The sequence below is a fragment of the Mytilus galloprovincialis genome, chromosome 12 (assembly GCF_965363235.1).
Source record: "Mytilus galloprovincialis chromosome 12, xbMytGall1.hap1.1, whole genome shotgun sequence".
NCBI lineage: Eukaryota > Metazoa > Mollusca > Bivalvia > Mytilida > Mytilidae > Mytilus > Mytilus galloprovincialis.
Window position 1 is genome coordinate 3,355,739 of NC_134849.1, and position 26,818 is coordinate 3,382,556.

The window sequence follows — 26,818 nt, forward strand, 5'->3', positions numbered from 1 at the left end:
GGTGAATAAGTGTTCCTACAGGAATAGATTTGGCATTGTTTATAACAAAGTTTCAAGGGGAATATCTGTTAGTAGGAACACTATACATTGACATTATTGCTATCTGCTAGGATGTTATGAAACTGCAGAAGCAATTAGGCATAACAGGTTAGCCAACACATAAATGATACATAAATCTTATTATATGATTTAAGTCAATATTACACCATTGTATAAATATCATTATCTAAATCAATGACATCTGTATAAATACACCATAAGATAACACATCAAAGGTCTGTGTGATCATTTACCTCACACAATTAATATACAATCAGCTTCATTAATCCAATAAATTTCACAGGTTACTGTGAGTTTTTCTTGTTTTTTTTTTGTCTTTTTTAATTTTTAATATGAACATATGGCATGCATGGCCATCATGTTAATGATAGACAAAAATATACTGGTCAAGTTGACCATCAATGCTCCATTATCTCAAAATATTTTGTAAAAAGCATATATTTCAAGAGAACATTTTTGAAAAGAAAATTACCTAAGAAGACTTCATATGTGTTGTATCATGTTTTGTATATACATGTGTAACTCAAATTTTAACCTCACTGTCTTAAGAGAGTCAGATGTTATTAACAATGCTATAATACCTATTCCTATATGAACAAATATTCTATACATCATGCACAAAACAGAAATTGATTTATCTCCTTGACATAGATCATGTATTATATCTTATATAGCAGCTGTTATTTATAATAAGTATTTTGTGAAACAGTATTATTTCTATAAATGACTACTGACTTTTTTACTATACAATTTACAAGGTTGCAGTCAAAGCTGGTTTCCTCCAGTTTTAGGTACAAAAAAAATGAACACATAATTGTATTTTGAGTATATATTCAAATGTGCTGACTGTATGGGAATGAAGAGATGTGATTAACCTTGTAGTGAGGCTTTTGATTGATTGATGGTTGGTGCCACTTTTGGGCTATTTGGTGGAAGCCATTTTTATTGGTGGAGGAAGCCAGAGTGACCGGAGAATACCACAGACCTTTGATAGGGAAACTGACAACCCAAGTCAACTAAGATTGGAATTGAGTGCATCTGCACAAGCAGGGTTCAAAGGTAGTGCTGTACTGCAATGAAGCAATGTGATAAACCTTGTAGTAAGGATTTTGACTTAGATACATTTAGATCCATGGAGCAAATTTGTGGTGGTTTTGATACATGTATTTTATGATAAAGTTGAAATTGAAAGTCTGCGAACATTGTCCTTTGTGTATGTAATAAGACCAATTTAACATGTTTAAAATGACATAAATGTATGACTATTATTGTAAATACTATTATATATACAAACCTTCCCTATACATTGCTTAAGTATACTCCATATACTGAAATCATTTCTATCAAACATTGGTACGGGAAGCTTCGTTCTGAAAAACAAAAAAAAATCTCTTTGATTATATTGTTATTTGCCTACATGTACTTATAGATTATCGTTGGTCATCTCAAAAAGATTCGACAGGTTCTTGATTGAGCCAGTATTGCAAAAGTGAGAAAAGCAATTGAGTTGAGATTGTCAATGATTATCTGTTTGTTGCTATTTTACCTATGACAATTAACATTGTTAATTTCATTGACAACAGACACCCTCTACTGCTTTGAGAAAGGAAATGATCAGTCAGTAAGATTATATGAAAATTTCATAAAATAGGGTTAATTTACAGTATTCCTAATTAAAAGGTACACAACTTCATGTAGGACGTCCTAGCTGATGCAGTGAAACCTGATTAAACCGAACCCTGAATAAACCGGAAGCCTGTCTAATCTAAACTTGTTCTGAAGACCAATCATATCACATTTTATGCATTGTGAACCTGATGTCAGAAACCAAATACCTGCAAAACCGAACAAAATCTCAAGTCCCAAAAGGGTTTGGTTTAGTCATGTTTTACCGTATATGTACAAATGTATGTAATACTTTTATAACAAGAATATCAATTTAGACTATAGTAATTCTTAATTTCTAGTAACTTTTGCTAAGGACATAATCGAAGAGTGAGATGCTGACAGCAACCAAATATATAATTTGTTATATTAAAACTTTCAGACTCTTTTTAATATTTTAGTTAAGATGAAGGTTGTGTGACACTCACAGTCTTCAAATAACTACATTTGTAAATTCTTCCTTATTTAAATAAGCAATATCAAACTAGTTAATATATGGTTAGATAAGGTCAAAGACATTAAACCTAGGTTTCTTTATATAGTTGATAATAAATATTGTTATACTCCTTCTCTAATCTTCTTATAAATCCATCAATCCTTGTATCTAACGCTGACATGTAAACATTAGATACCAGGAAAAACTGACAATATTTTCAATCAATACAAACACTTCCTATCTACTGAAACACTTCAAATAAGTCAGATTTTATTCATCAAGTTTCAATTCAAGTCATCTTTACAACAAAAATCATAAAAAAACTGATAATATTTTCAATCAATTCAAAAACTTTTGATCTACATGTACATCTAATGAAACACTTCAAATAATTCAGATTTTATTCATCAAGTTTCAATTCAAGTCAACACAACAACAAAAAAATAAACAATCAACCCTAATAATGAAGCAAGCACTTCAACAGTGTAAATCTATAAATCTTTTTAATCCATGTGGGCTATATAATATTTCCACCAGAGAAAATCATTTCCAATCTTTCCAAATTTGATTAATCAATCACAGTGTCTGTTTGTAAATAAATCGTGACGTCAAATGACTCGTTAGATTAATGAGATACTATTTAGAACTCTTGTACCAACTTGAAATGATCAATTACCAGATATATAGTTTCGATCATAAGTATTCAGGTCTAATCAGTTGGTTTCAGACTAAAACAATGTCAACATTCATTGACATTGGGGTATTATTATAATTAGGGTATATATATAGTTTCCTTCACAAGTATTCAGGTTCAGAGACCTGGTTCAATGCACTAATGATTTAAACCAAAACTATATTATTTTCCCTATCATGAAACACTAACATTAATTTATAAATTTCTTGTAATTATTTTATTAAGGCCAAATGAAAATATATGTGCGGTTCCAGTTACATACTTTTAAAAATAGGGTCGGTAGGTCATGTTAGGTCGGCAAATTTTATTTATTTTTTTTCTAAATTTTATTTTGGATTGTCAAAATCCAGAAAAAAATTGTGTTTATCAAAATATTTTCGGTATTATACACATCAATTCTGGAAGTCAGCAATTTTAAAAGTGTTTGGTGGCAAAATAAAGACAGTCATTTAATTACCTTTTTAGTTAATTTTGTTGCATTTTGACAACAAATTTCTATGAATTCTTGCATTTTATCATTAACAGATACTTCTGATGGAAATTCAGATGACAGAAATCTACAAATTTTATTATTTTAATTTACAATTTTCAAAATTTTATCGTTTGAAAATTTATTTTTCCGACATGAAAAAAAAGTTTTAGGGTCGGGTTACTGGAAACACATATATTCTTATTTGGCCTAACATCAAAATTTGAACTTTGGACGAACAATGACAATATTCTTTTTTTTTTATAAATAAATGCTCTGACAAATTCAAAAAAGTCTTTAGATGTCAATTGACTACCGAAATGTTGATTGATTGGCGATTCCTTTCTGCGTCATCAGCACAAAAAGGCTATATCGTGGAAAGACTCCTAAAGAAAGACCTGGTGATGACTTATTCAAATTGACAATTTTTATTTTTTTTTCCATTTTCACTGCGATTAGTATTAACTGTTTTAACAAAACATATATCAGTCATTCAGTACTTTATGACCAATAAACAGTAAATAAGAGTGTGATTATCTGGTGCAATGCACTGGATAAAGATTTAAACCCAAACTATATTCTTTTTCCTATTATTATAAAACACTGACATAAACTTCTTGTAATTATTTTAACATCAAAATTTGAACTTTGGACTAACAATGACAAAAAAAATATGCTCTGACGTATTCAAAAATTTCTTTTTTGTTGTCCTGGTCAAAATTATTTATGTTTATTTAAATCTAATATGAATTTGTATGTAAAGTTAACCCATTTAAAAACATTAAATAGAAATTTCCTTTTGACCGTTTACTGGACATTATTGAATGACCATCAGTGTTTACATATATAATTTACCAAATATAGTTTGCAACAATTTGAATGACTTATGAAAACAATGTTAAATACACAAAACAGACCATTGACCCACGAAAGATCTTACAACTAAAATTGTTAGATCGTAAGTCGTGAACAATTCAGTTATATTTAGAATACATGTATCTTAAGATTAGGTTCATGGTCAAATAATGACTTTACTACAAATAAGAATTAGACCTAAACACATGATAAGAATTAGACCTAAACACATGATAAGAATAAGACCTAAACACATGATAAGACTTATTCCACAAGAACATCAGGATTGTTATTTCCCATCTTACGATAATGTATATATCAATAAACACATCCAAACCTCATTTCTAGAGACAGATCCACCTATTTATCAAAGGGGGTTTCAAACCCAGGATTAAGCAGACAGGATGGGGTGGTGTTCCAATTATTTGTCCAGATTCAAATGTATTGAATGTCAAATAAAAAAGGGGGGGGGTTGAACCACTGGAATTTCTTGCTGTATTGAAGACGGCTGTTTTCTGCTATTTGGTCAGGTTGATGTCCCTTTGACACAAATTCACCATTTCCATTCTCAATTATATAACCATGTATTACCTAATGTCTTCGCCCATTATATTACCCAGGTTACCCATACAAATATCAATTTGTATATCTATAAGAGACTCGGACTTCTCTTGAACTGAATTTTAATGTGCGTATTGTTATTGTTTTACTTTTCTACATTGGCTAGAGGTATAGGGGGAGGGTTGAGATCTCATAAACATGTTTAACCCCGCCGCAATTTTGCGCCTGTCCCAAGTCAGGAGCCTCTGGCCTTTGTTAGTCTTGTATGATTTTAAATTTTAGTTTCTTGTGTATAATTCGGAGTTTAGTATGACGTCCATTATCACTGTACTATTATGCATATTTTAGGGGCCAGCTGAAGGACACCTACGGGTGCGGGAATTCTCGCTACATTGAAGACCCATTGGTTGCCTTCGGCTGTTGTTTGCTCTATGGTCGGGTGGTTGTCGCTTTGACATATTCACCATTTCCTTTCTCAATTCTATTTAGATGTAATCATGGTACTGTCATGAATGTTATTCATTAAGGACATAATATAAGTCTATAATTAAACTGAAGAAATGATGAAGTAATGGCACACATTAGCCTTGACCATAAAGACTTTTTAAGAGGGTAGTGATGGTGCATGATATTTAGTCAAGTGGTAAACAAAAATCATGGAAACTAACGAAAATCTGTGTATAATGTTATTTATTAGTAAAGGATTTTTAAAACTTACTTGTACGACATATATACATGTAAGATGAAGAACTATAGACAAATATGTTAAACAAGATTTCTATGAACCCAGGTTAAAACCCATTTTTTTTAAAAATCAAGTCAGAAATATGACACTTGTTATCTGGTATATATTTGTTCCATTGATTTGAAATTGTCAGGTTTTGTAAACTCCCCCCCCCCCCTTTTTTTAATTTACTTTGGAGTTATTGTTGTTGCTTATACGCTAAGTTCTTGTCTCACTTGTTTACAGATGTTAAAATATAAACTAGAAAATTTCCAATTTTTTTCTTCCTTCAAAATGTTCTTATGATCAATATTACAACAATACAGAGAGTGAAGGGAATTTTAATCAAGGATCATATTCATAACATGGCATAACTTATAGCAATATAAATAATAATCCATTCCAATAATTGCCTTTAAAGTATAGTATATGACACCAAGTGTGGGAGGTTAGGGGTTTTTAAAATTGGCATTTAAATCATCTTTGCGACTACTGAACTAGGGCACAGAATCCCATTTAAGAACAAAAGCATGGCTCAGAGAGAATAATGTGTGCTGGTGGCACAAGTTAGCACGTTAACAATCAGTCATATTGTGTTCTGTGATGTAAAATTGAGAATGGAAATGAGGAATGTGTCTAAGAGACCCAACCTAAGAGCTGACAACAAACGAAGGCCACCTGAATGGGTCTTCAATGCAGCGAGAAAGTCCTGCACCCCGAGGTGTTCTTCAGCTGCCCCTTAAAAAACTGTATACTAGTTCAGTGATAATGAACGTCATACTAAACTCTAAAATAAACACAAGAAAGTACATTGTAGTACAAAGCAACCATGTTCTGAAGACTCGTGTGGATTAATTATATTTTCCTGGGTTGAGGAAAAGTTTGTATTTCCATGTATACATATTTGTTTGGTTTCACAATCCCAGTCTTCTTGCAAGCCTAAAGAAAATGTATGCTTTGTTGATCATTTAAATTTCGGTTTACCTACACTTATGTCCCAAAAAGTCCATGGAATCAACAAAATTTTGTTCAGAGTACATGTACATGCATGTATAATATTCATTATTGGATGTGCAGCATCCATCATTCAAACAAGAAATTCCATGGTCTGTTCTTCTGATTGCCCTTTGACAAGTTATTCCAACCATATTCAGGACAAGATTTGTTTTTATAGATTGATAAGCTTTAATTTAAGGCAAGGATGTACACAAGGTATTAGTTAGATATAAGTCCATGTTTTAGAATAATTAAAAATAGAAGAACAGATATAATTAAATTATACTAAAACTTTTACTACCAAGTTGCCAATAAAGTCATTTAACAAGTAAAATTGAGAATTGAAATGGGGAATATTATTATACATTAAACTAGGTTTGCTAATCAAGTAAATTTCAATTATGCCTTTTAGAGTGACTTGAAAGTACAGTAATTAGAGTAAAAGTTGTAACAGCATGCCACATCAGTTTATATTATCAGGAATCAATATATGGAAGTTTTTTTAATTAGATCAATACAAGGTATCATGGGTATACTATGTGTTTGTTTATTGATAGGAAATACAATATATGAATGAATATCCTCCAATGATTCATCAATGATATAGAGTTACATATAAAGTGTTTCTCGTTTCTCATTTTTTTAATGTAGATTAGACTGTTGGTTTCCCCGTTTGAATGGTTTTACTTTTACACTAGTAATTTTTTGGGGCCCTTTATAGCTTGCTGTTTGGTGTGAGCAAATGCTCTGTGTTTAAGACCATATCTTGACCTTTAATAGTTTACTTTTGTAAATTGTTGGAGAGTTGTCTCATTGGCACTCATACCACATATTCCTATATATTTCTATTTACAATAGGTGAAAATATTATTATTAAAGACTTAGGTATTTTACAATTAATGGTCTGGATGACTGTGTTAGGAAATTTGAGACCTTTTAAAATGCACCCTGAACTGCTGTATATCAATTTCTATTGGAGTTGAAGTGGCTTCATCAAATCTTTATAGAATATCAAATTACCTTGACCTACATGTAAGACAAATGTTACAAAAAATATGCCTAAACATGTTGTATAACTTGGACCAGTGACAATACACATCTACATGCACAATGAACATACATAATGGAAACCTTTAGGGTTCAAACTGTGAAGCATCAGAATGAAGAGTAGCCGTACATGTGTTTACCCACATGCATGTATAAGCCAGTCATGGTTCTTAAAATCTATCACCATCATGTAGTTAAGGAAACAACAGTTCTTCTTACTTTGGTCTAAGTTTGTTTTACAATCATGGAGTTAAATACTAACTTAAAGATACAATGTAATATTCAAAAGACTTAAAAGAAATTGCATTTTCTATTTTTTTTTTTTATCAATAACTTGTATATGGCCTATTTTTAGGTCCAGGACCACAGTTATCCTACCTTGATTTTCACGGTCTACAAATACATGTATAATCCCTATAGATATTTTTCTATTAACCCTTCTTCAAATATCAATTAGACATGGTAGATACATTATGTAGATGAAATTACGATGGGGAAAAAATGGTCAAGAATTTTAATTTAAAGCAGTGAATTGAGATATAGATTGTTCCAAAAGTACATTGTAGTACACCACATTTTAAAATCATTATTGAGAAAGCACCAGGTGCAGTTATTACAAATTTGATTATTAACAACTTATTATTGTCTAAAAGATAACTGGACTGGCCAAATGATCAACATCATAAATGTTATTGACCTTTCCAATTACCTTACTAATGTCAATATTATGGTAATTATAATAAGTATAATACATTGCATTTTAACAAGTATCTGGAATATCATACATTATGAAGCTATTTATAAAGGTAGCGATAGAAAAAAGGGGGGGTCAATCTATCCCCTTAATTTATTTCTATTTAACAGGTATTTGATCCAAAACAATAACAACAGCACTATACACTATATATCAATCTGTTGGGGTAAATAAATAGCATTAGGACGTCACACTAAGACAGTTCAGTTGTACGGTAGTCGGTACATTAAAATTGCTACTTCAATACGTGGTACTTTACAAAATAAATAAACATGATCAAGAGTTTTTGTTACCTGAATTTAGAAAAATGTTTTTCGTTGTCTGTTTCGTCGTTGATTTTAGCTGCCATCTTCATAAAAAAACAGTAAATAGTCTTCACAAATATAAGTATTTTGCAGACGAATTTTCTATGAAAAAGTCACTGATAAATTATTCCGATGCAGAAAAACATCGCTAAAGCTCGATGACAACAGACGAGATATACTCAAGGCACGTAAGTTGACATCGTTGTTCATTTAACTTCGATCCACGTGTCAAATAAGGGAATTTAAAGACCACTTAACTTCATCTTTGCACGAAATCGAAGACTGTCAAACAGAGCGGAAATACGAAGGTAATAACAGGTTGATATATATTACGGAATATAAAAAACAAAACGAAACGATCTTTAAAAATTGCAAGTAAAACACTTTTAAAAATACATTTATGAAGAAATCAATATTTCTGGCAATGCAAAATTCAGTCAGTAAATGAGGGGGGGGGGGGGGGGGGGGGGGGGGTGGGTTTAGACACCAATAGTATCATATTTAAACACAAATAGCAATTCAAGAGCAAATAAAAAAAAGACCAAAAGAAAAAAAACATTAGTATACAAAACGCAAAATAGGAAACTAAACAGGCAGGTCAAGGGGGAGGAGGGCTCTCTGTTTTGTGGGGAAATAATGTTGATTATATAGGGAATCACTCAAGCCTGACTGTAGCAGGCTCCCTTTTATGGCAGTCAGTGCCCCCTCCCCCTTATAACCAGATGCTCCGCAGGGCGTAGCTTTATACGACCGCAGAGGTTGAACCCTGAACGGCTAGGGCAAGTATGGACACAACATTCAAGCTGGATTCAGCTCTAAATTTGGATTGTGATTAAATAGTTGACACAGCATAGGTTTTGACACAGAATGAATGTGTTCTAATGAACTTAAAATTTTTGTTTCTCTTAGAGCAATTCACTATGCTGTTGAATATTAATCCTCTCAAAAAAATGTTTGAAGAAATTTTCTTTTTTATTTATGAAATTTCAAATGAGAAAAATTGAACCCAATTTTTTTAATCACATCCCCCTTTCCCTTATTCCAAAACTAATCTCAATTAAAATTTCTAATGGAGTTTGCAACAATAACTACTCATTTAAATACATCATAAAATATTAAGATGTAAAAAAAACTGCTTGTTATCACTGAATGGTAAAGATTATTTTAATTTATCAGTTGGTAGTAAAAAGTGAATATACATTGTATATTGTATATAACAAAGATTTAAGTTGATTCTGGACAAAGAAAGATAACTCCAATTAAAAAAAAATCTTGCTATTGCACAATATTTTGCAATTAGATATTTCTTGCTTACTATTCTGGACAAAGAAAGATAACTCTAATTAAAAAAAAATTTGATATTTCACAATATTGTGCAATTAGATATTTCTTGCCATTGCGCAATACTGTGCAATTGAAAAGACTTGCTATTGCACAATACTTAATATAATAATTTTAGATCCTGATTTGGATCAACTTGAAAACTGGGCCCATAATAAAAAATCTAAGTACATTTTTGGATTCAGCATATCAAAAAACTTCAAGATTTCAATTTTTGTTAAAATCAGACTAAGTTTAATTTTGGACCCTTTGGACTTTAGTGTAGACCAATTTGAAAACAGGACCAAAAATGAAGAATCTACATACACAGTTAGATTTGGTATATCAAAGAATTTTTGATGAAATCAAACAAAGTTTAATTTTGGACCCCGATTTGGACCAACTTGAAAACTGGGCCAATAATCAAGAATCTAAGTACATTTTTAGATTCAGCATATCAAAGAACCTAACTGATTCATTTTTTGTCAAAATCAAACTAAGTTTAATTTTGGACCCTTTGGACCTTAATGTAGACCAATTTGAAAACGGGACCAAAAGTTAAGAATCTACATACACAGTCATGACAGTTAGATTCAGCATATCAAAGAACCCCAATTATTCAATTTTGATGAAATCAAACAAAAGTTTAATTTTGGACCCTTTGGGCCCCTTATTATGTTGGGACCAAAACTCCCAAAATCAAACCCAACCTTTCTTTTATGGTCATAAACCTTGTGTTTAAATTTCATAGATTTCTATTTACTTATACTAACGTTATGGTGCGAAAACCAAGAAAAATGCTTATTTGGGTCCCTTTTTGGCCCCTAATTCCTAAACTGTTGGGACCTAAACTCCCAAAATCAATACCAACCTTCCTTTTGTAGTCATTAACATTGTGTTTAAATTTCATTGATTTCTATTTACTTAAACTAATGTTATTGTGTGAAAACCAAGAATAATGCTTATTTGGGCCCTTTTTTGGCCCCTAATTCCTAAACTGTTGAAACCAAAACTCCCAAAATCAATCCCAACCGTTCTTTTGTGGTCATAAACCTTGTGTCAAAATTTCATAGATTTCTATTAACTTAAACTAAAGTTATAGTGCGAAAACCAAGAAAATGCTTATTTGGGCCCTTTTTGGCCCCTAATTCCTAAAATGTTGGGACCAAAACTCCCAAAATCAATACCAACCTTCCTTTTGTGGTCATAAACCTTGTGTTAAAATTTCATAGATTTCCATTCACTTTTACTAAAGTTAGAGTGCGAAAACTAAAAGTATTCGGACGTCAGACGACGACGACGACGACGCGGACGCCAACGTGATAGCAATATACGACGAAAATTTTTTCAAAATTTGCGGTCGTATAAAAAGCTGTGGATCCGCCACTGCTAAAGACTGAACCCCCGTCCCTTTATAAAAAGTTGTGGATCCACCACTGCTAAAGACTGAGTCCCCTCTTCCTTAAAAAAGTTCTGAATCTACCACTGCTAATGACTGAGCCCCCTTCCCCTTTAAATAAAAAGTTGTGGATCCGACACTGCTAAAGACTGTAAAGACTGAGCCCCCTCCCCCTTATAACAAGTTGTGGATCCGCCACTGCTAAAGACTGAGCCCCCTCCCCCTTATAAAAAGTTGTGGATCCGCCACTGCTAAAGACTGAGCTATAAGAACCCCACCAAATACCAGGTTGATCTCATGTTCTTTGGAAGTGGAAGGGTAGGCAAATCTTGGTCCACTTCTCTCTAGGGAGCAACACCAGTGGTTAAATTAATTTTGATTTCAAATATTTTATAATTCACAACATAAAACAACATATATACTTGTACAAGATAAGAAATCAAGAGGCTGCAAGGAGCCAAAATCAATCACGGGGCAAACTGCATAAAATTGTTACAATGTAATGAACAAACAAGTCAGGCTCACAGCTAGCCAGGTAAAAATTTGCCATTTTGATATTTTTATCAACACCTTCATTGCAATGAGTACTATATTTGCTCCTTAGTAAAACTGATTTAGTAATATCTTTATTGTTCACAGTTTCTACCTCAATATCTATTAAAGTTATTTAAAAAATCAGCAACATTTTAAAAGACATTGTCCTTTAGGGACGACATCAAAAAATCAATGAGGGATAAAAAAACATAATTCAAATAGATTGAGGGTGGGGGTCAGAATTGCTGCAAGTTTTGTTTATTTGACATTGATTTTATATATATACTTATTTACTTATTGGTCAATCAATTTTTCCCAAATTAAGTTAAGAGTCAGTGAAAAAACTATATGAATTAAGTTTTCTTTATCCTACATTGAACTTTTGATGTTGTCCCTTACTGGCAATAGTTGGAGTCATCTAATAATTAGGCTTATTTTGATGATCTCTTTTCTCCAAAGTTGTAACATCTTTCTAAAATTTTGACTTAAATAATCAATTGACTCCTTATAGGTGTTTAATATTCACTCTTGAATGATGATTCTGTATTTTGCAATAAACTATTTCAAATATTTTTCATTTTGATCTCACAGACTTGTCGTAAAATAGACTAAAATATAAATTGCTATTAAGTCAGTTTCAGTCTTTCAGTCAATTTTCAGATATTATGCACAGATCTCAGGAATTTATTAAGCTTGCTATTTGGTATGTGTTCTGTTCATCTAATCTCTGTGGCGGATCCAGAAATATTTATGCTTCAGTGATTCCCTATATAATCAATAAAAATTTTCAAGATTTTTAAATCTATATGTCAATTGGTCTCTGGTGGAAAAACTGTCTCCTTTACAATCATATTAATTCTTCTCAGTTTTAAAATGTGTTGTTTATCTTGTCCTTTTTTGGTAATTTGTTTTGAGCGATCATCGTTTTCAAACACTGGGGTGTTGTGTATCTTGTCGGACGGGAAGTTGTCCATTTCTGGTTAAGTGATTTGAGTGATCATTGTTTTCAAACACCGTTGTGTTGTTTATCTTGTTTGACGGGAAGTTGTTCATTTCTGGTGATTTGTTTTGAGGGATCAATGTTTTCAGACAACTACGTGTTGTTTATCTTGAAAGACTGCAAAATCATATACTTGGTGTTTAAAAAGAGGAGACAATTATTGTCTTTATTTCTTTTCTCCATTTATAATCAAATCCTTTATATTTAACTGATTTTGTTTGCTATATATATATTAAAGTTCACCTTAACAAACTTACATAAAAGATTCACCATAACACGTAAATATTCACCAAAACATCTAAAATTTAACAGAACAGAAAGTTTAACATTCAGACAAAGGGAGCTAAATCTTATTTAAAAAGTGATCACCTACTATAGGATAAGTGGAGCATATTCTTCAGCATCTTCAACGGACTTAAATTAAAACCTATTTGAGGCTATTTCTTGACTACCTGGTTTACCTTTAGAAATCTGAAGCTTTCATACATGTCATATATCAGTCATCATTGTCAAATATAGCATTGGCTTTTATAAAAACATAGGGTCTTGTAGCATTTTTGAGCTAAGGCCTAAAATAAAATATTCTTTGTGTCCCCAATCCCGACCGACCCTGCAAAAACGGTGCTACTCATAAAATTTCATTATCAAAACTAAATAGAAAATTATTTTATTCATTTCTGATTATTTAAGCTTGTTGCATCGTCGGATATTGTTCAAGCTTTTTGGAAAAAATAAAATATTTCCCTACCTTCCTACCCACACCTAGCTTGGCAGGGTCGGGATTGGGGAAACAAACAATACTTTAATTTAGGCCTAATCACAATGACCTTGTTTACAATACTGTTGATTCACTAAATTCCTTCCCTGACCTCATTACTTTTTAATGCTGTAGTAAAATCAGCATTAAATATATTTTTTTCAATTTTTTTTTACCCTAGTTTTGATGGATCTATCAAAAAATATTTATTATAAACATTATATCTACCAATCATTGGAGCACAGGTCTTCCGTGCTATATAGAAAGCCTCTCCCCAAAATATGCAGTCCTTCTGAAGTTGAATAAATATACCTTTATAATCAATACCACAATCAGGATATATATGCATTTGTCATATTTGTCAGTAATCAATATTTTCCTTGTTTGTTTCTACGAAAAGTAGAGTAGGCAATGCATTTTTTTTTAAATACATTTTTTTGTCGATTTTTGCTGATAATGATGATAAAGATCATTTAACAAAAATCAATTAACCCTATTGGGGTAGACAAAAAATACTGTGGATAAGTCCACAAACTATGAAGATCAATTTAGAATCATAGAATGCATTACTTCTCAAAATTCAGTATTTAATTCAGTGCACGGCTCACCAAATACTGTTGAATGAGTACAACTCCATGAATAAGTTTTCATGCAAAAAATATTTTTATGAAATTTTACATTTGTTTTTACTGTAAAAAAATATCTGTAGAGGCCACATGAAACCCTGATCATAGACATAGACTACCAAAACCACATAACTTGAGGCCAGCGTCATGACCACATTAATCTCTATTACAGAAAGCCTCTTATGTTGATCATAAAGTCAGTAGTACAAAAAAATATTGTCTTAAATTTCAATTGAAAATGCTGAATCATTCGAAAAGCTCTGCATAATCAATATGTTTAATTACTTTTTTAAAGGAAATCTTTATGCTATAAATGTTCAATGTACAGCTAGCCAAATTGTTATAGTGATTCAAATAATTTTGTTTGTAAATGCTCTTCGGTGCATGAGCTGACCTAAAATTAAGGCGAAACAGAAAGTAAACACATGTCCTGAAAGAAAGGATGGTGGGTCTTGGAATTGTTAACAAAAGTGGTACATGTAGCAGCTTTTCAGAATCCAGTGCAGTGTATGGTTCTGTAAAATTATCATTATGTCTCTCTCATAAATTAACCATTCGAAAAGCTCTGCATAATCAATATGTTTAATTACTTTTTTAAAGGAAATCTTTATGCTATAAATGTTCAATGTACAGCTAGCCAAATTGTTATAGTGATTCAAATAATTTTATTTGTAAATGCTCTTCTGCGCATGAGCTGACCTAAAATTAAGGCGAAACAGAAAGTAAACACATGTCCTGAAAGAAAGGATGGTGGGTCTTGGAATTGTTAACAAAAGTGGTAACAACTTTTCAGAACCCAGTGCAGTGTATGCAGGGGTGTGGAAATATTTGTTGTGAGCACTTGTCCCCGGGCAAGTGAAACCTAAAATTTTACTTGTCCGGAAAAAAAATTACTTGCCCTGATTTTCCCAATAAATATTGAAGTATTTCTTGTTAGCTAATATATGATTCTTACTTAGCACTGTTGTGCATCACAAACAAATGAAATATAATTGTTTATATGTGTAAAAATTTGGAAAGGTGGAAATGGATTGACATCAATGGAACAGAAACCTAACAGCAAACCTACCAATGAAATGACATGTAAAGGACAATTTTGCAGCAGTTTTTGAATAATCAAAGAGCTGAAAGCTCTGAAGAAAAATGACGTCACTGTCTCTAATATTGGGATAGTTTTTATGCAAGTCTTGATTTTCACATACCGTAATTAGTTTAACAATGCAACATGTCTCGTAAGCATATAATTGATATTCGTATATATTTGTGTGTGAAGTGAAGATGACAACTGGCTGTTTTTTTAAGACAAATGAATAGGTCAAGACTACCTGAATTGTACAATAAATACCGTAGAAAGGCTTGTATATTTCTCACTGGTACATAGTCTGAATCCGGGTCCATTCGCGCCCACTCATGTTCGCCCCCTTTCACTTTCACACCCTAAATGTTCGCACCCAATCTTAATTGGTTTTGTGTTTAATAACTCTGTAAGCAAGTGTTTTCTTATAAGTATAATTGTTGTCATTGTCTCAAAATAAAGTGAGACAGCATTTTTATTTGTGTTGAATAAATCTTAATCATGTTTTGGATAGCGTATTGTTTAAAATAATAATAATCCTTTCTAATTAAAGTGGTATTTTGTCAACGTTTTATTTTGTGTTGAATAACTCTTAATCATGTTTTGGTTAGTGTATTGCTATAACTTTGTTTCATTGACTTCTTTCAAAATGAAGTGAGATTCTGACTATGTTTTTTTCTGTGTGTTGAATAGATTTTATCATGTTTTGGTTATAATAGTGGATTGCTATATTTTGGTTCCTATATTTTATTGTTTCGTTGTTTCAGATCAAAGGGACCAAGCTGATAAAAACAATTATCTTTTGTGTTTTTCCTTTAAAATCTTCAATGTTTTACTCATACCAAGCTATAAATACATTCAGTATTTACACCAAAGCAATTTAAAACAACAATCATGATTTTCCAATTATTCAACTTGAATTTGAATTAAAATTGAGCGTGAATGAGTAGAGTGCGAACGGACCTTGGGTGCGAACGTGCGAGGTACGAACCTGCAAGGTGCGAAAGTGTATTGGGCGCGAACAGACCTGATACCACAAAATATTAAGTAAATAATCTTTTTGTTACTGTTATCAAAGGTCTAATGAAACTCAGGTAATTTCAAACATTTGTCAAAGAATTCTAGTCAAACCGGCACCTGGTTAAATTAGCACCTGGACAAATCAGCACCTGGTTAAATCGACACCTGATATAGTCAATTCGTCACCCATGTCATGCATGTTAAATATATATTTTAACAGTATTTTAAGCAAAAAGAGTAAAAATAAGTAAGGGGTTGCCAGAATTTTTTTCAGTATTTAAGCAAAAAGAGTTAAATACTAACTTTCACATTTTTGGGTGTTCATTGTACATTTTGTATATATTTATTTTTCTCAACTAAATGACATTTTTGGTGTATTTTTAATGATATATATATATGAGTAGTCAAAATAATTATTACGTCTGGCAAGGCTTTTTTAATTTTATTCTGGGACACCTTTCTATGACCGCAAGGCTATGTTAATTTTTTTCTGGGACGCCTTCCTACGAACTTCGTAGGAAGACGTCACAGGAAAAAAAATTAAACAGCCTTGCCAGACGTCATAAATTTGGACTAATACATGAGATATTGGATATTTTTATGCCTTATTTAAACCAGTTGAGCATTTTACAGGATTGTTTGTTTAATGCTTTTTAAACTTTACTGAAAAAAACCACCTTAAATTTGCTTATTATTTGGCATGAAAGTTTGATTTATTGAAAGGGACTCATAGTTTTCCATTTTTTTTTAATAATTGTCTAATTGTTAAAACAACAGCTTGGGTAAGGGCTTCGTTGTTTACCTTTATACACAACAACATAATTTCACTTTGGTTTCGTTGTTTACCTAAATACACAACAACATATTCACTATGTACTTGGTAACAGTTATTAATTAATTGAATAGAAAATATTATAACAAATATTATTGGATGCCGAATTGACGTCAAATAGGTGCCGATTTGACTAGATGCCAATTTAACCAGGTGCCGACTTGACTTGTACGTTTCAATTCCTCTGCGATCGTTTGAGGTATTTTCTTGAGAAAAACCTATTTTCCATCATCAAAGAGAAGAAGAAACTGCTTGAAAATGATTCTGGAACGCTTCATGATTGTTAAAATAAGTTAAATTCACTCAAAACTTGCGATGTTTAAACAGGAAGTTTCAAAAGCACGTGTAAAAAAAGAAATTAACCGGTGAGAGTGGAAATCCGTACATAACAGATATCACTATAGTACGACTTTGAAAGCAAAACAGTTCCATCCTTTTGTAAAACAGTCTTTAATATACCTATCACATTAATGTTTGAAGGGTCTTAAGCTTATTCAAACCATAAAAGTCGGTATGAAACACCAAAACGGAATGAACAATAACCGATTACGTTTTGTAGTTTACAAATTCTAAACTGGTTCCCGTCAAACTACAACACTTTGTCCGAGTGTAGTGGAATACAAGCAGAAACCAGTTAGTTTGTAAACTGGTTCCTGGCTGATTACTACACAATGACCTCTCATGCATAATTAATGATAACACAAGCAGATTCCAGTTTGTATAGAAAATAGTAAATACGAAACCAAGCGCGGTAGGCAGAGAAATGTAATGAAGTTCAGGTCGCCAGTAATGGAACAATAAAATTGAGAAAGGAAATGGTGAATATGTCAAAGCGACAACCACCCGACCATAGAGCGAACAACAGCCGAAGGCAACCAATGGGTCTTCAATGTAGCGAGAATTCCCGCACCCGTAGGTGTCCTTCAGCTGGCCCCTAAAATATGCATAATAGTACAGTGATAATGGACGTCATACTAAACTCCGAATTATACACAAGAAACTAAAATTTAAAATCATACAAGACTAACAAAGGCCAGAGGCTCCTGACTTGGGACAGGCGCAAAATTGCGGCGGGGTTAAACATGTTTATGAGATCTCAACCCTCCCCCTATACCTCTAGCCAATGTAGAAAAGTAAAAGAATAACAATACGCACATTAAAATTCAGTTCAAGAGAAGTCCGAGTCTGATGTCAAAAGATGTAACAAAAGAAAATAAATAAATTGACAATAATACATAAATAACAACAGACTACTAGCAGTTAACTGACATGCCAGCTCCAAACCTCAATTAAACTGATTGAAAGATTATGTCTTTATCATATGAATATCAGGTACAATCCCTCCCGTTAGGGGTTTAGTATCATACTATCATAAAATATATGAGAAGAACATAACCCGTGTCATGCCAACAACTGTTTTTTTTAGAAATAAATGTGTTTAGTTCCGATGCAAAGACCCTATCAGTGAATCAATGTTAAAGCCAAAATATGCAATCTTTAATGACCTGACAACAGTATCGTAACTATATCCCCTTTTAATAAGTCTTCATTTTCCAAAAATTGTAGCCAGTAGGTACATATACTAAGTTTGAGGACAGTGATTGAAGAAATGTAAACTAAATAATAGGTAAACTATTGATTTTGTGGTGTTTCTCTGAACTGACACACTTGTTTTTTTTTTTCTTGATTATTTATTATTGTCTTGATGGGCAATTAATGCATCCCTTTTATTTTCCACTTTGACAACAAATAATGTTGTCAATGACCTTTCATCTATAAATAAGACTTCATGTATAAATAAGACAAAAACTGAATTTATTTTCCGAATTTCCATAGATGACAGGGGCAATCTGATATCCACGATGTCTGAAATTCTCGCTTCCATTTTTTTTAAATACTCTGTGTCCTCCGTTTGCATTTAAGGTTTTCTACTTGACTCATGATTCTTTTTGTCTTGCTTGTCCACCTTTTTATCAAGTATTTATCAATCTGAATCTCTATACAAAATTTAAAGAAATGACACTTCCTTTAAATGATGGATTAAACCTAATCGACGATCCCGGGTCAATGGACAAAGCCAATGCAATGTTACACGACTCGGGTTCGCATACTTATTTTTATTTATTTTGGTAATCGATCTATTTCCGGTATCATGTAATATTTAGAGCTCATATTTATCGTTATGAACATTGATGTTTTTACTTGCGTAACATTGGTTTCTTTTACATAAATTAAACATCTTTATACGTTTTGAAATTAATTTTATGTTTTTGTTGGACTTGAACTTTGTCTTGTATATTTTTTTACTTGTCCACGGGCAACCAAGACAAAAATAATTACTTGTCCGGTTGTTCAAATGTACGAGTTGGGCGAGTCGGGCATAGCATTTCCACACCCCTGGTATGGTTCTGTAAAATTATCATTACCGGTATGTCTCTCTCATAAATGAACTTCACTAGTTACAAAAACTTTTAATGATAAATAATTTGACCATTGTAGATTTGTGTTGTATTGAACACTTTATAAAAAAATAACATATAAAAAAAGTATAAAAACATTAAAACAGATATACAATTTTCAATATCATACAAGTCAAGGATACGTGAAATTGACAATAATTATGCGTGGTATGTAATGTGTATAATTTGCCATTCATAAGTGTGTTATATAATGTGTGTAATTCAGGCCATTACCTTCCATTTTTTGGTATATCACAGTTTGGCGATTTATTACAAGTAAAGTTTCCAGAGTCGGCTGACTGATAAGACATGGCATCAAAGTTTGTTACTGATTTCATATCCATATCTGAAAAGTCAAGGGGAATAATTACATTTCGTACATGTCTTGATAACTGAAAAATAAAGGGAAATAATTACATTACTTACATGTATTCAAAACTGAAAAATCAAGGCAGATATGAGCAACTGGTACATCTAAATGTCTGAAAATTCAAGGGAGATAATTAGCTACTGATACACCCAACTGTCTAAAAATTCAAGGTAGATAATTAGCTACTGATACATCCAAATGTCGGAAAATTCAAGGGAGATAATTAGCTACTGATACATCCAACTGTCTAAAAATTCAAGGGAGATAATTAGCTACTGATACACCCAACTGTCTAAAAATTCAAGGGAGATAAGTAGCTACTGATACATCAAACTGTCTGAAAATTCAAGGGAGATAATTAGGGGCACTTCAATAATTAATTAAAAGTTCAGCAGGGGTGATGTTACCCTCACCCTCATATAATTTAGATTTTTGAAATGTGTATACCTTTTCATATATTGCGTAAGTAAAATTGTAACCTTTCCCATATTGGTTAAATTTCATGAGGTATGTCTGGAAAATTGAATACCATTATACAGTGTCAAAGGAGGCAAAATATGTGGATAAAAACACATCCCAAAACACCAAGAAAGATAACATAGCAACATAATCAATAAAATATCCCCTCTGATTTATTAACATAGAGATTTGTGGCTGTAGAAAAATTACAGTGTTTAATTATCAGAGTAGTGGTAACTTTAATAACCTCACCATACATTTTGGATAGTTTGTTTTTTTCTATGGTCGGGTTGTTGTCTCTTAGGCACATTCCCCATTTCCATTCTCAATTTTATTCCTTCACCTATTCACACATTTCAAAGCTGGAAAATGTGACCAATTGCAGTGACATTTCCTATCATCTTGTAAAAAGGAAGTGCACCCCCTACCCCCCAATCATTGGAGAAATTTTCACTATTTACTCGAAGAATGATGACTGCTTAATATCTGTATATTATAGTTCTCCAAAGTCATGTGATAAAATTTTATGTTTTTTTTTTTCTAAAGGACATTTGGTACAAAGTGGTTATTTAAGAATTTTTTTTGGTGATCAAACCTTGTAAGAAAACATGATTTATGGCAGTAAAATGACAGATATGTGTCATCATAAATTAAAATAAATCAGCTCAGTCAGCATTTCTGTTTTCAATAGACATGAGTTATCATTGATATGGTCATAATTACGAATAAATTGTTTATAAAACTTTGAAATTATAAAATATACTAAGAATTTTCTACCACAGTAATACATTATCTAAGCTGTAAGTGGTATTACCTTTGGGAATTTTGGGTTCTCAATGCTGCGCTTTTATTTTTACTCAGTTTTTTGGATCAAGCATCACTGATGTGTCTTTTGTAGATGAAAAGTGTGTCTGACTTACAACATTTTAAAGCTTAGTCCAGTAAATTGTTATTAATATCTATGATGAGTTTATTAACAGATATTCCTTAAGGTTGGTGTACTTAGTACACACATATTTTTTTTTAAGGCATGATATTTTCACAAACCTTTGACCACCTTTTAGTGCTAATATATTTTTTTAACCATCTATTTATAACTTTTCCAATACTTTATATAGATCACAAGATGTTGAAAATTAATTTGCATATCTATGATACAAACTTACAATAATTTCTTATTTTTATGAGCGATAGGTTCATTTTTTTTTACATAAATAAGGCTGTTAGTTTTCTCGTTTGAATTTTTTACATTGTCTTATGGGGGGCCTTTTATAGCTGACTATGCAGTATGGGCTTTGCTCATTGTTGAAGGCCGTCATTTTGGTCTTTTGTGGATAGTTGTCTCATTGGCAATCATACCACATCTTCTTTTTTATGTATTCTTAAAATGAACAACATTTGCTGACTTAAATTAAATCAATACATCTGATAAAAAAAAACTGCAATAGGGATTTTGTTTATCTAAGGCCAAATAAAAATATATGTGGTTCCAGTAACCCTACCATCCCTACTTTTTCGGCTTAAAAATAGCCTACCCTAAAGATTTTATTGTCATTTTTCATTAAGCACTGTTAAAGTCAGAATGTTGCTTCCATAGACTCAATGTAAATAAAAAACATAAAATATAAAAATCCATACCTACCTACCCTAACTTTTTTTCAGATGTAACTGGAACCACACATACCTTTTTATTTGGCCTAAACGACCTGACAGTTTTGTATTTGTAATTATGAGTTAACTCCCTTTGAACATAAGTTTTTCCTGGTATTCTTATTTTCTACACAATAAAATAAGAACAAGAATATTACAAAAAAAATAAAGAAGTAGAAAAGATATAAAAAAGAAGATGTGGTATGATTGCCAATGAGACAACTGTCCACAAGAGACCAAAATGACACAGACATTAACAACTATAGGCCACCGTACGGCCTTCAACAATGAGCAAAGCCCATACCGCATAGTCAGCTATAAAATCACGAAATGACAATGGAAAACAATTTAAACGAGAAAAGGCTTGTTTATAGCTTATCAATTACTATCACAACAAAGATTGTTGTCCCACAGTATAAACACAATGGGGATTTACAAAAGTTGGCAGGTATACAACTTTAAGTATTGGCTGAAACATTTGCCAACAAGTGTAAAAATATCAGTAAAGTGTAATATTGACGGCCACTTTATATAAATAAGATCAAACAGATAAAGATATAGGTCCACTATACTATACTATACTATATACAGTAATATTAATGGTCTTGTCAACATCTATGGAAGGGAATTAAATGTAACCCTTGGCTTTCAAATATTACAACATCTATGGGAGGGTCAATGAACGTAACCCTTGGCTAACAAATATGAGGAGCATGTGTTACACTGTTAACAACAACAGCATGTCACATCATTATTTATAAATACTGTAAGTTCATTGCCAGGTTTAATAATTGCAAATAATGGGACTATTGGTAGATTGGTCAGAGTCATAATAATTAAACATTTTTTATTAACTCACATCAAGATATCTGATACATATACATCAGCATTTTGATTTTATGGCAATACTTTTGTCCATTTTTAAAAAATGGCAATAATAAATGCACACAATAATTTCTAAATCTACAGTACTGTGGAGTCACCATTATATATGGGGTACTATATTTCATAGATTTTGTGGGTATAGGTAAAACACAACTATAAATGTTCAATAAAGCATAAAATTTCTGTAGGTTTGAAATCAAACTTTTGCAGAATCAAGATAGTTCTCTTATATGTACAATAGTTGGCATAAACGAAAATAAACAAATCATAATTTAGCATATGAACTTACCAAACTCTCCACTCTCTTCTCCATCACAGTCATAGAATTCATCATCGTCCGTATCGTAGCACCGAGGAGGAGATTTCTTTCCGCCTATCGTTCGCTCTAATTCATGATGTTCTGTGGCCAGAGCGTGTAAGGCTTCCTGTAACACTCTAGACTTTTCCATCTCTTCTTCCAACTGTTTTTGTCTCAGCTGCAAAAAACAGAAAATCTCTTAGAAAACAACCAGGTTTACTTACATAATCTATTTTTATCCTCAGGGGGTTTCCAAATCTTCTATATAGAAACACATGTGCATAGAAATAAATAACACCTGATGACTATTCAAATGATTAATGCTTAAAATAAAATCAATTTGATAAATACTTCCTTCTGTAGTAAGGTTAAGTGACAGCTATGGTATACATGTTTCAAAATTATAATCAGAAAAGTTTTAGTTAGTGACTGTTAATGCAAGTTGATTTTTTAAAATTTTTAATCTGTTAAATGAGCTAATATGGCAGATAGAAAATGCAAAAGAATATGACAATGGATCTGTTATTAAAATAATAACCTATTTCAGGTCCAAAATACTCTATGCAAAGTCTGTAACTGTTTGGATAATAATAAGAGTTACTATATAATGAACCGAAACCAGTACAAAACAAACCAAATTCTTTATTTATTTTAAATCTGAATGTTCCAAAATCTATCAGTCTAATACATGTACATGTAACATACACTTGCACACAGTCAATTTCTATCCAGCACGGCTCATAAAATTAAGTGTGTTGAGATTAGGTAAATTGTATTTCCTTATATATTAAGTTAAAAGTTTCGATATTAATTTAAACATTTCAAATTTAGGTGGGTGGAGATGAAATCTACTAGTTTTCGTCAGCCTCAGGGTAGATTTTTTTTTTAAGATGTCCATTAAATGTAACATAATCAGAATAGCCATCTATGAAGGCCACATCACTTAAATGTCAATTACAACTGGTATAAAATATTTTTGAAAATCATATTGGAAGTTTCAATCAAAGATAATTTTTGGCTACGGTTGCAAAACCACAGACCTTCCCCACCCTATACAACCAGGTGGTAAGCATGAGTCCTTGATTTTATAGTACACAAGAATATGTCTAAGTATATTTTAATAAATTTGATCCTTGAATCTGCCCTACTCAATACTTGAATCAATGCCATAATGTGCAAAATATGAGAATCCAACAAACAATGGTTTGAATCAAGTCACAAGTCATGCAAGTCTAAGAAACATATTCTGTTCTGGTTTCCTCAAGAATGAATTTTATTTGGAACCAGTTATTAATCAAGCCTTCAACATGAGAACAAATATGAAACAATCGATACAGTGAATATTTGGTACTGGACGTACGCAACATTTCTTTATCTTGAAAAACAACAGAGATTAAGATTGAGAGCCATCATACCAATAACTTAATTTCCTCTTAATTTTTTTAAGTTGGTGCGAAGTATGAATTACAATCTTTATACCTAATACAACATTCCTTCCATTCACAGTCCAAATTTTGAACATTTTGAGTAGGAGGTTATATACATCAACCCCAATATCATTCGCCTACATATATATTACCTTTTAGCTCTGTTTCATTATACTTTTTACTTTCAAAAGTTTATTAGTTGCTTTGAATTTTGTCACACAACACTTTTAGTTTATACTCCCACATTTATGTGTATAAATCTACCACATCAAATTTATTTACAAAATAAAATTTCGTACCATTTCCTTTTATTCAATGCTATACATTATGTTTCCTTTGTTTACAAACTTACATTTTACTGAACTAAATTGATTTTAGTCTCATGTGGTATAGTTTTTTGTGGTAGTTAACCCTCATGTATAAAAACCATAATTTATATCATTTTGTAACAACATGGATAACTTACATTTTCTCTCATTAAACTTCTTATATGTTTACATTTCCTTCTTGTATCATGTACACCACCTTTGTTTACACACATAAACTTATATATATGTTAATAAATTTGGGTCTAATTATACATACATGTTTTTTTGTTGTAATTTACTCTCATGTAAAATTAAAACATAATTTATCAGTAACAATAGTTTTTCTCATTCAACTCCATACATGTATACATTCCCAGTCTGCAGAATGACTTACATTGTTTTTCATGGTTTAAATACTAAATGTTTCTTAATTTTTTTATGCTTCTGTATAATTTAAAGTCTTTTAATAGAGTTCAACTTACCCACTAACATGTAGTAGTACATGTATTACTTATAATTATATATACATGTATAATTAATCATAATATAAACTATACCTATACATGTAATTTTTAATCCGGTAGACACCAAATAATCCACTGTTATAAAAGTCAACTATTTTCCATACGATCGTCTACCCACTTATTTTCCAAACATGGTTTATCATGTACATGTTATACAGTGAGTAAACTGTAGAATATTTTTAATACATTCAACTATTTTAATCTACCATCCATTATTTTCTAAACAGTTTATCAAATTACGTTTCAATTTAAATCTGTTCACCTGTAAAAGTGCACTTCCGACAGTTTACCGACATAGGGTGAAGTGATTAACTATTTGTGTTGATTGGTGGTAATGTCTGCCTCACAGGGACAAATAAACATGTAATTGCCGTTATTAAAGTCATTTTGTTTCTGATCACTTGAATCTTAATTTTTTGACTACATACACTGTTACATAGACATATATCAATTAACTACATGTATACAACGGTGGTCATTTTGTTGTTTATAATAATTGGATGTGATGGATATAATGGGTAGGTGTTAATGTCCAGCCGAAAATTACCAGGAAATGCATGATAATTCAGTACATGTTTTAAAATGTAACATGGACATTCACCCTGCTTTGAACTAGACCACAGACACTAGACGTTCTGTCAATCGTATAAAAATATTGGCAGTTGGAAGAAAATAGTGTTCATATATATATTATGAACCTGCTATTTCACAAATTTTTGAACCTGCTATTTCACAATGAAAGACATTTAAATCGGACATATTATTTTTACTCAACCAGTCTTTAGTCTTTTTCCTTTAACACCATGGGCTGTCAGAGCAGAGAAGCAGAGAAGCAGCAAATACCAAATATCAAAGTCATTGGGGGATCCAGGGGGGGGGGGGGTTCCGGGGGTTGGAGAACCCCTTTTTTTTGGACGATCAATGCATTTAAATGGGAGCATATAGCTGGAACCCCCCCCCCCTTTTTAAAATGGCTGGATCCGTCCCTGAAAGTCTTTGGTTTGACTTAATTAGCCAGGTTTCAACCCAATATTCAAGTCCCTTCTTAGGATTTTAAATTGAAAGCCATATATTGTTTTGCTAGTCCCAAGTTTTATCTGAGGTAAAAGAATTATTTTATCAACAACCAACAATTTTTTTATCAATCTAATTTTAATGCATGAATGTAAATATTGTCCATCAAAATATTTGAACGAAACAAATTTAACTCTCACAGGAATGTCTTTAAATTTTGAAAAAATTCAATTCATCTTACAATAATTGAATTAAAGTTGAAAGGAGGCTAAATAAATAAATCATATATTCTCCA

The 26,818-nt window shown here is 31.8% G+C and overlaps 1 protein-coding gene across 4 annotated transcripts in view; it reads right to left on the bottom strand.

The window, feature by feature from the left end:
* Positions 1-26,818, bottom strand: part of LOC143053780 (oxysterol-binding protein-related protein 1-like) — a 102,452-nt gene that overhangs the window by 26,553 nt on the left and 49,081 nt on the right. For all 4 annotated transcript variants that reach the window (XR_012971445.1, XM_076226562.1, XM_076226560.1 and 1 more), the window contains exons 15-17: positions 23,242-23,428; positions 19,823-19,934; positions 1,355-1,430 (exon numbers count right to left, since the gene is read on the bottom strand). Coding sequence is in view for 3 of the 4 variants with exons in the window: in XM_076226562.1 (XP_076082677.1) it covers positions 1,355-1,430; positions 19,823-19,934; positions 23,242-23,428 (375 nt within the window). In the remaining variant the exon portion in view is untranslated. The remainder of the gene's footprint in view (positions 1-1,354; positions 1,431-19,822; positions 19,935-23,241; positions 23,429-26,818) is intronic.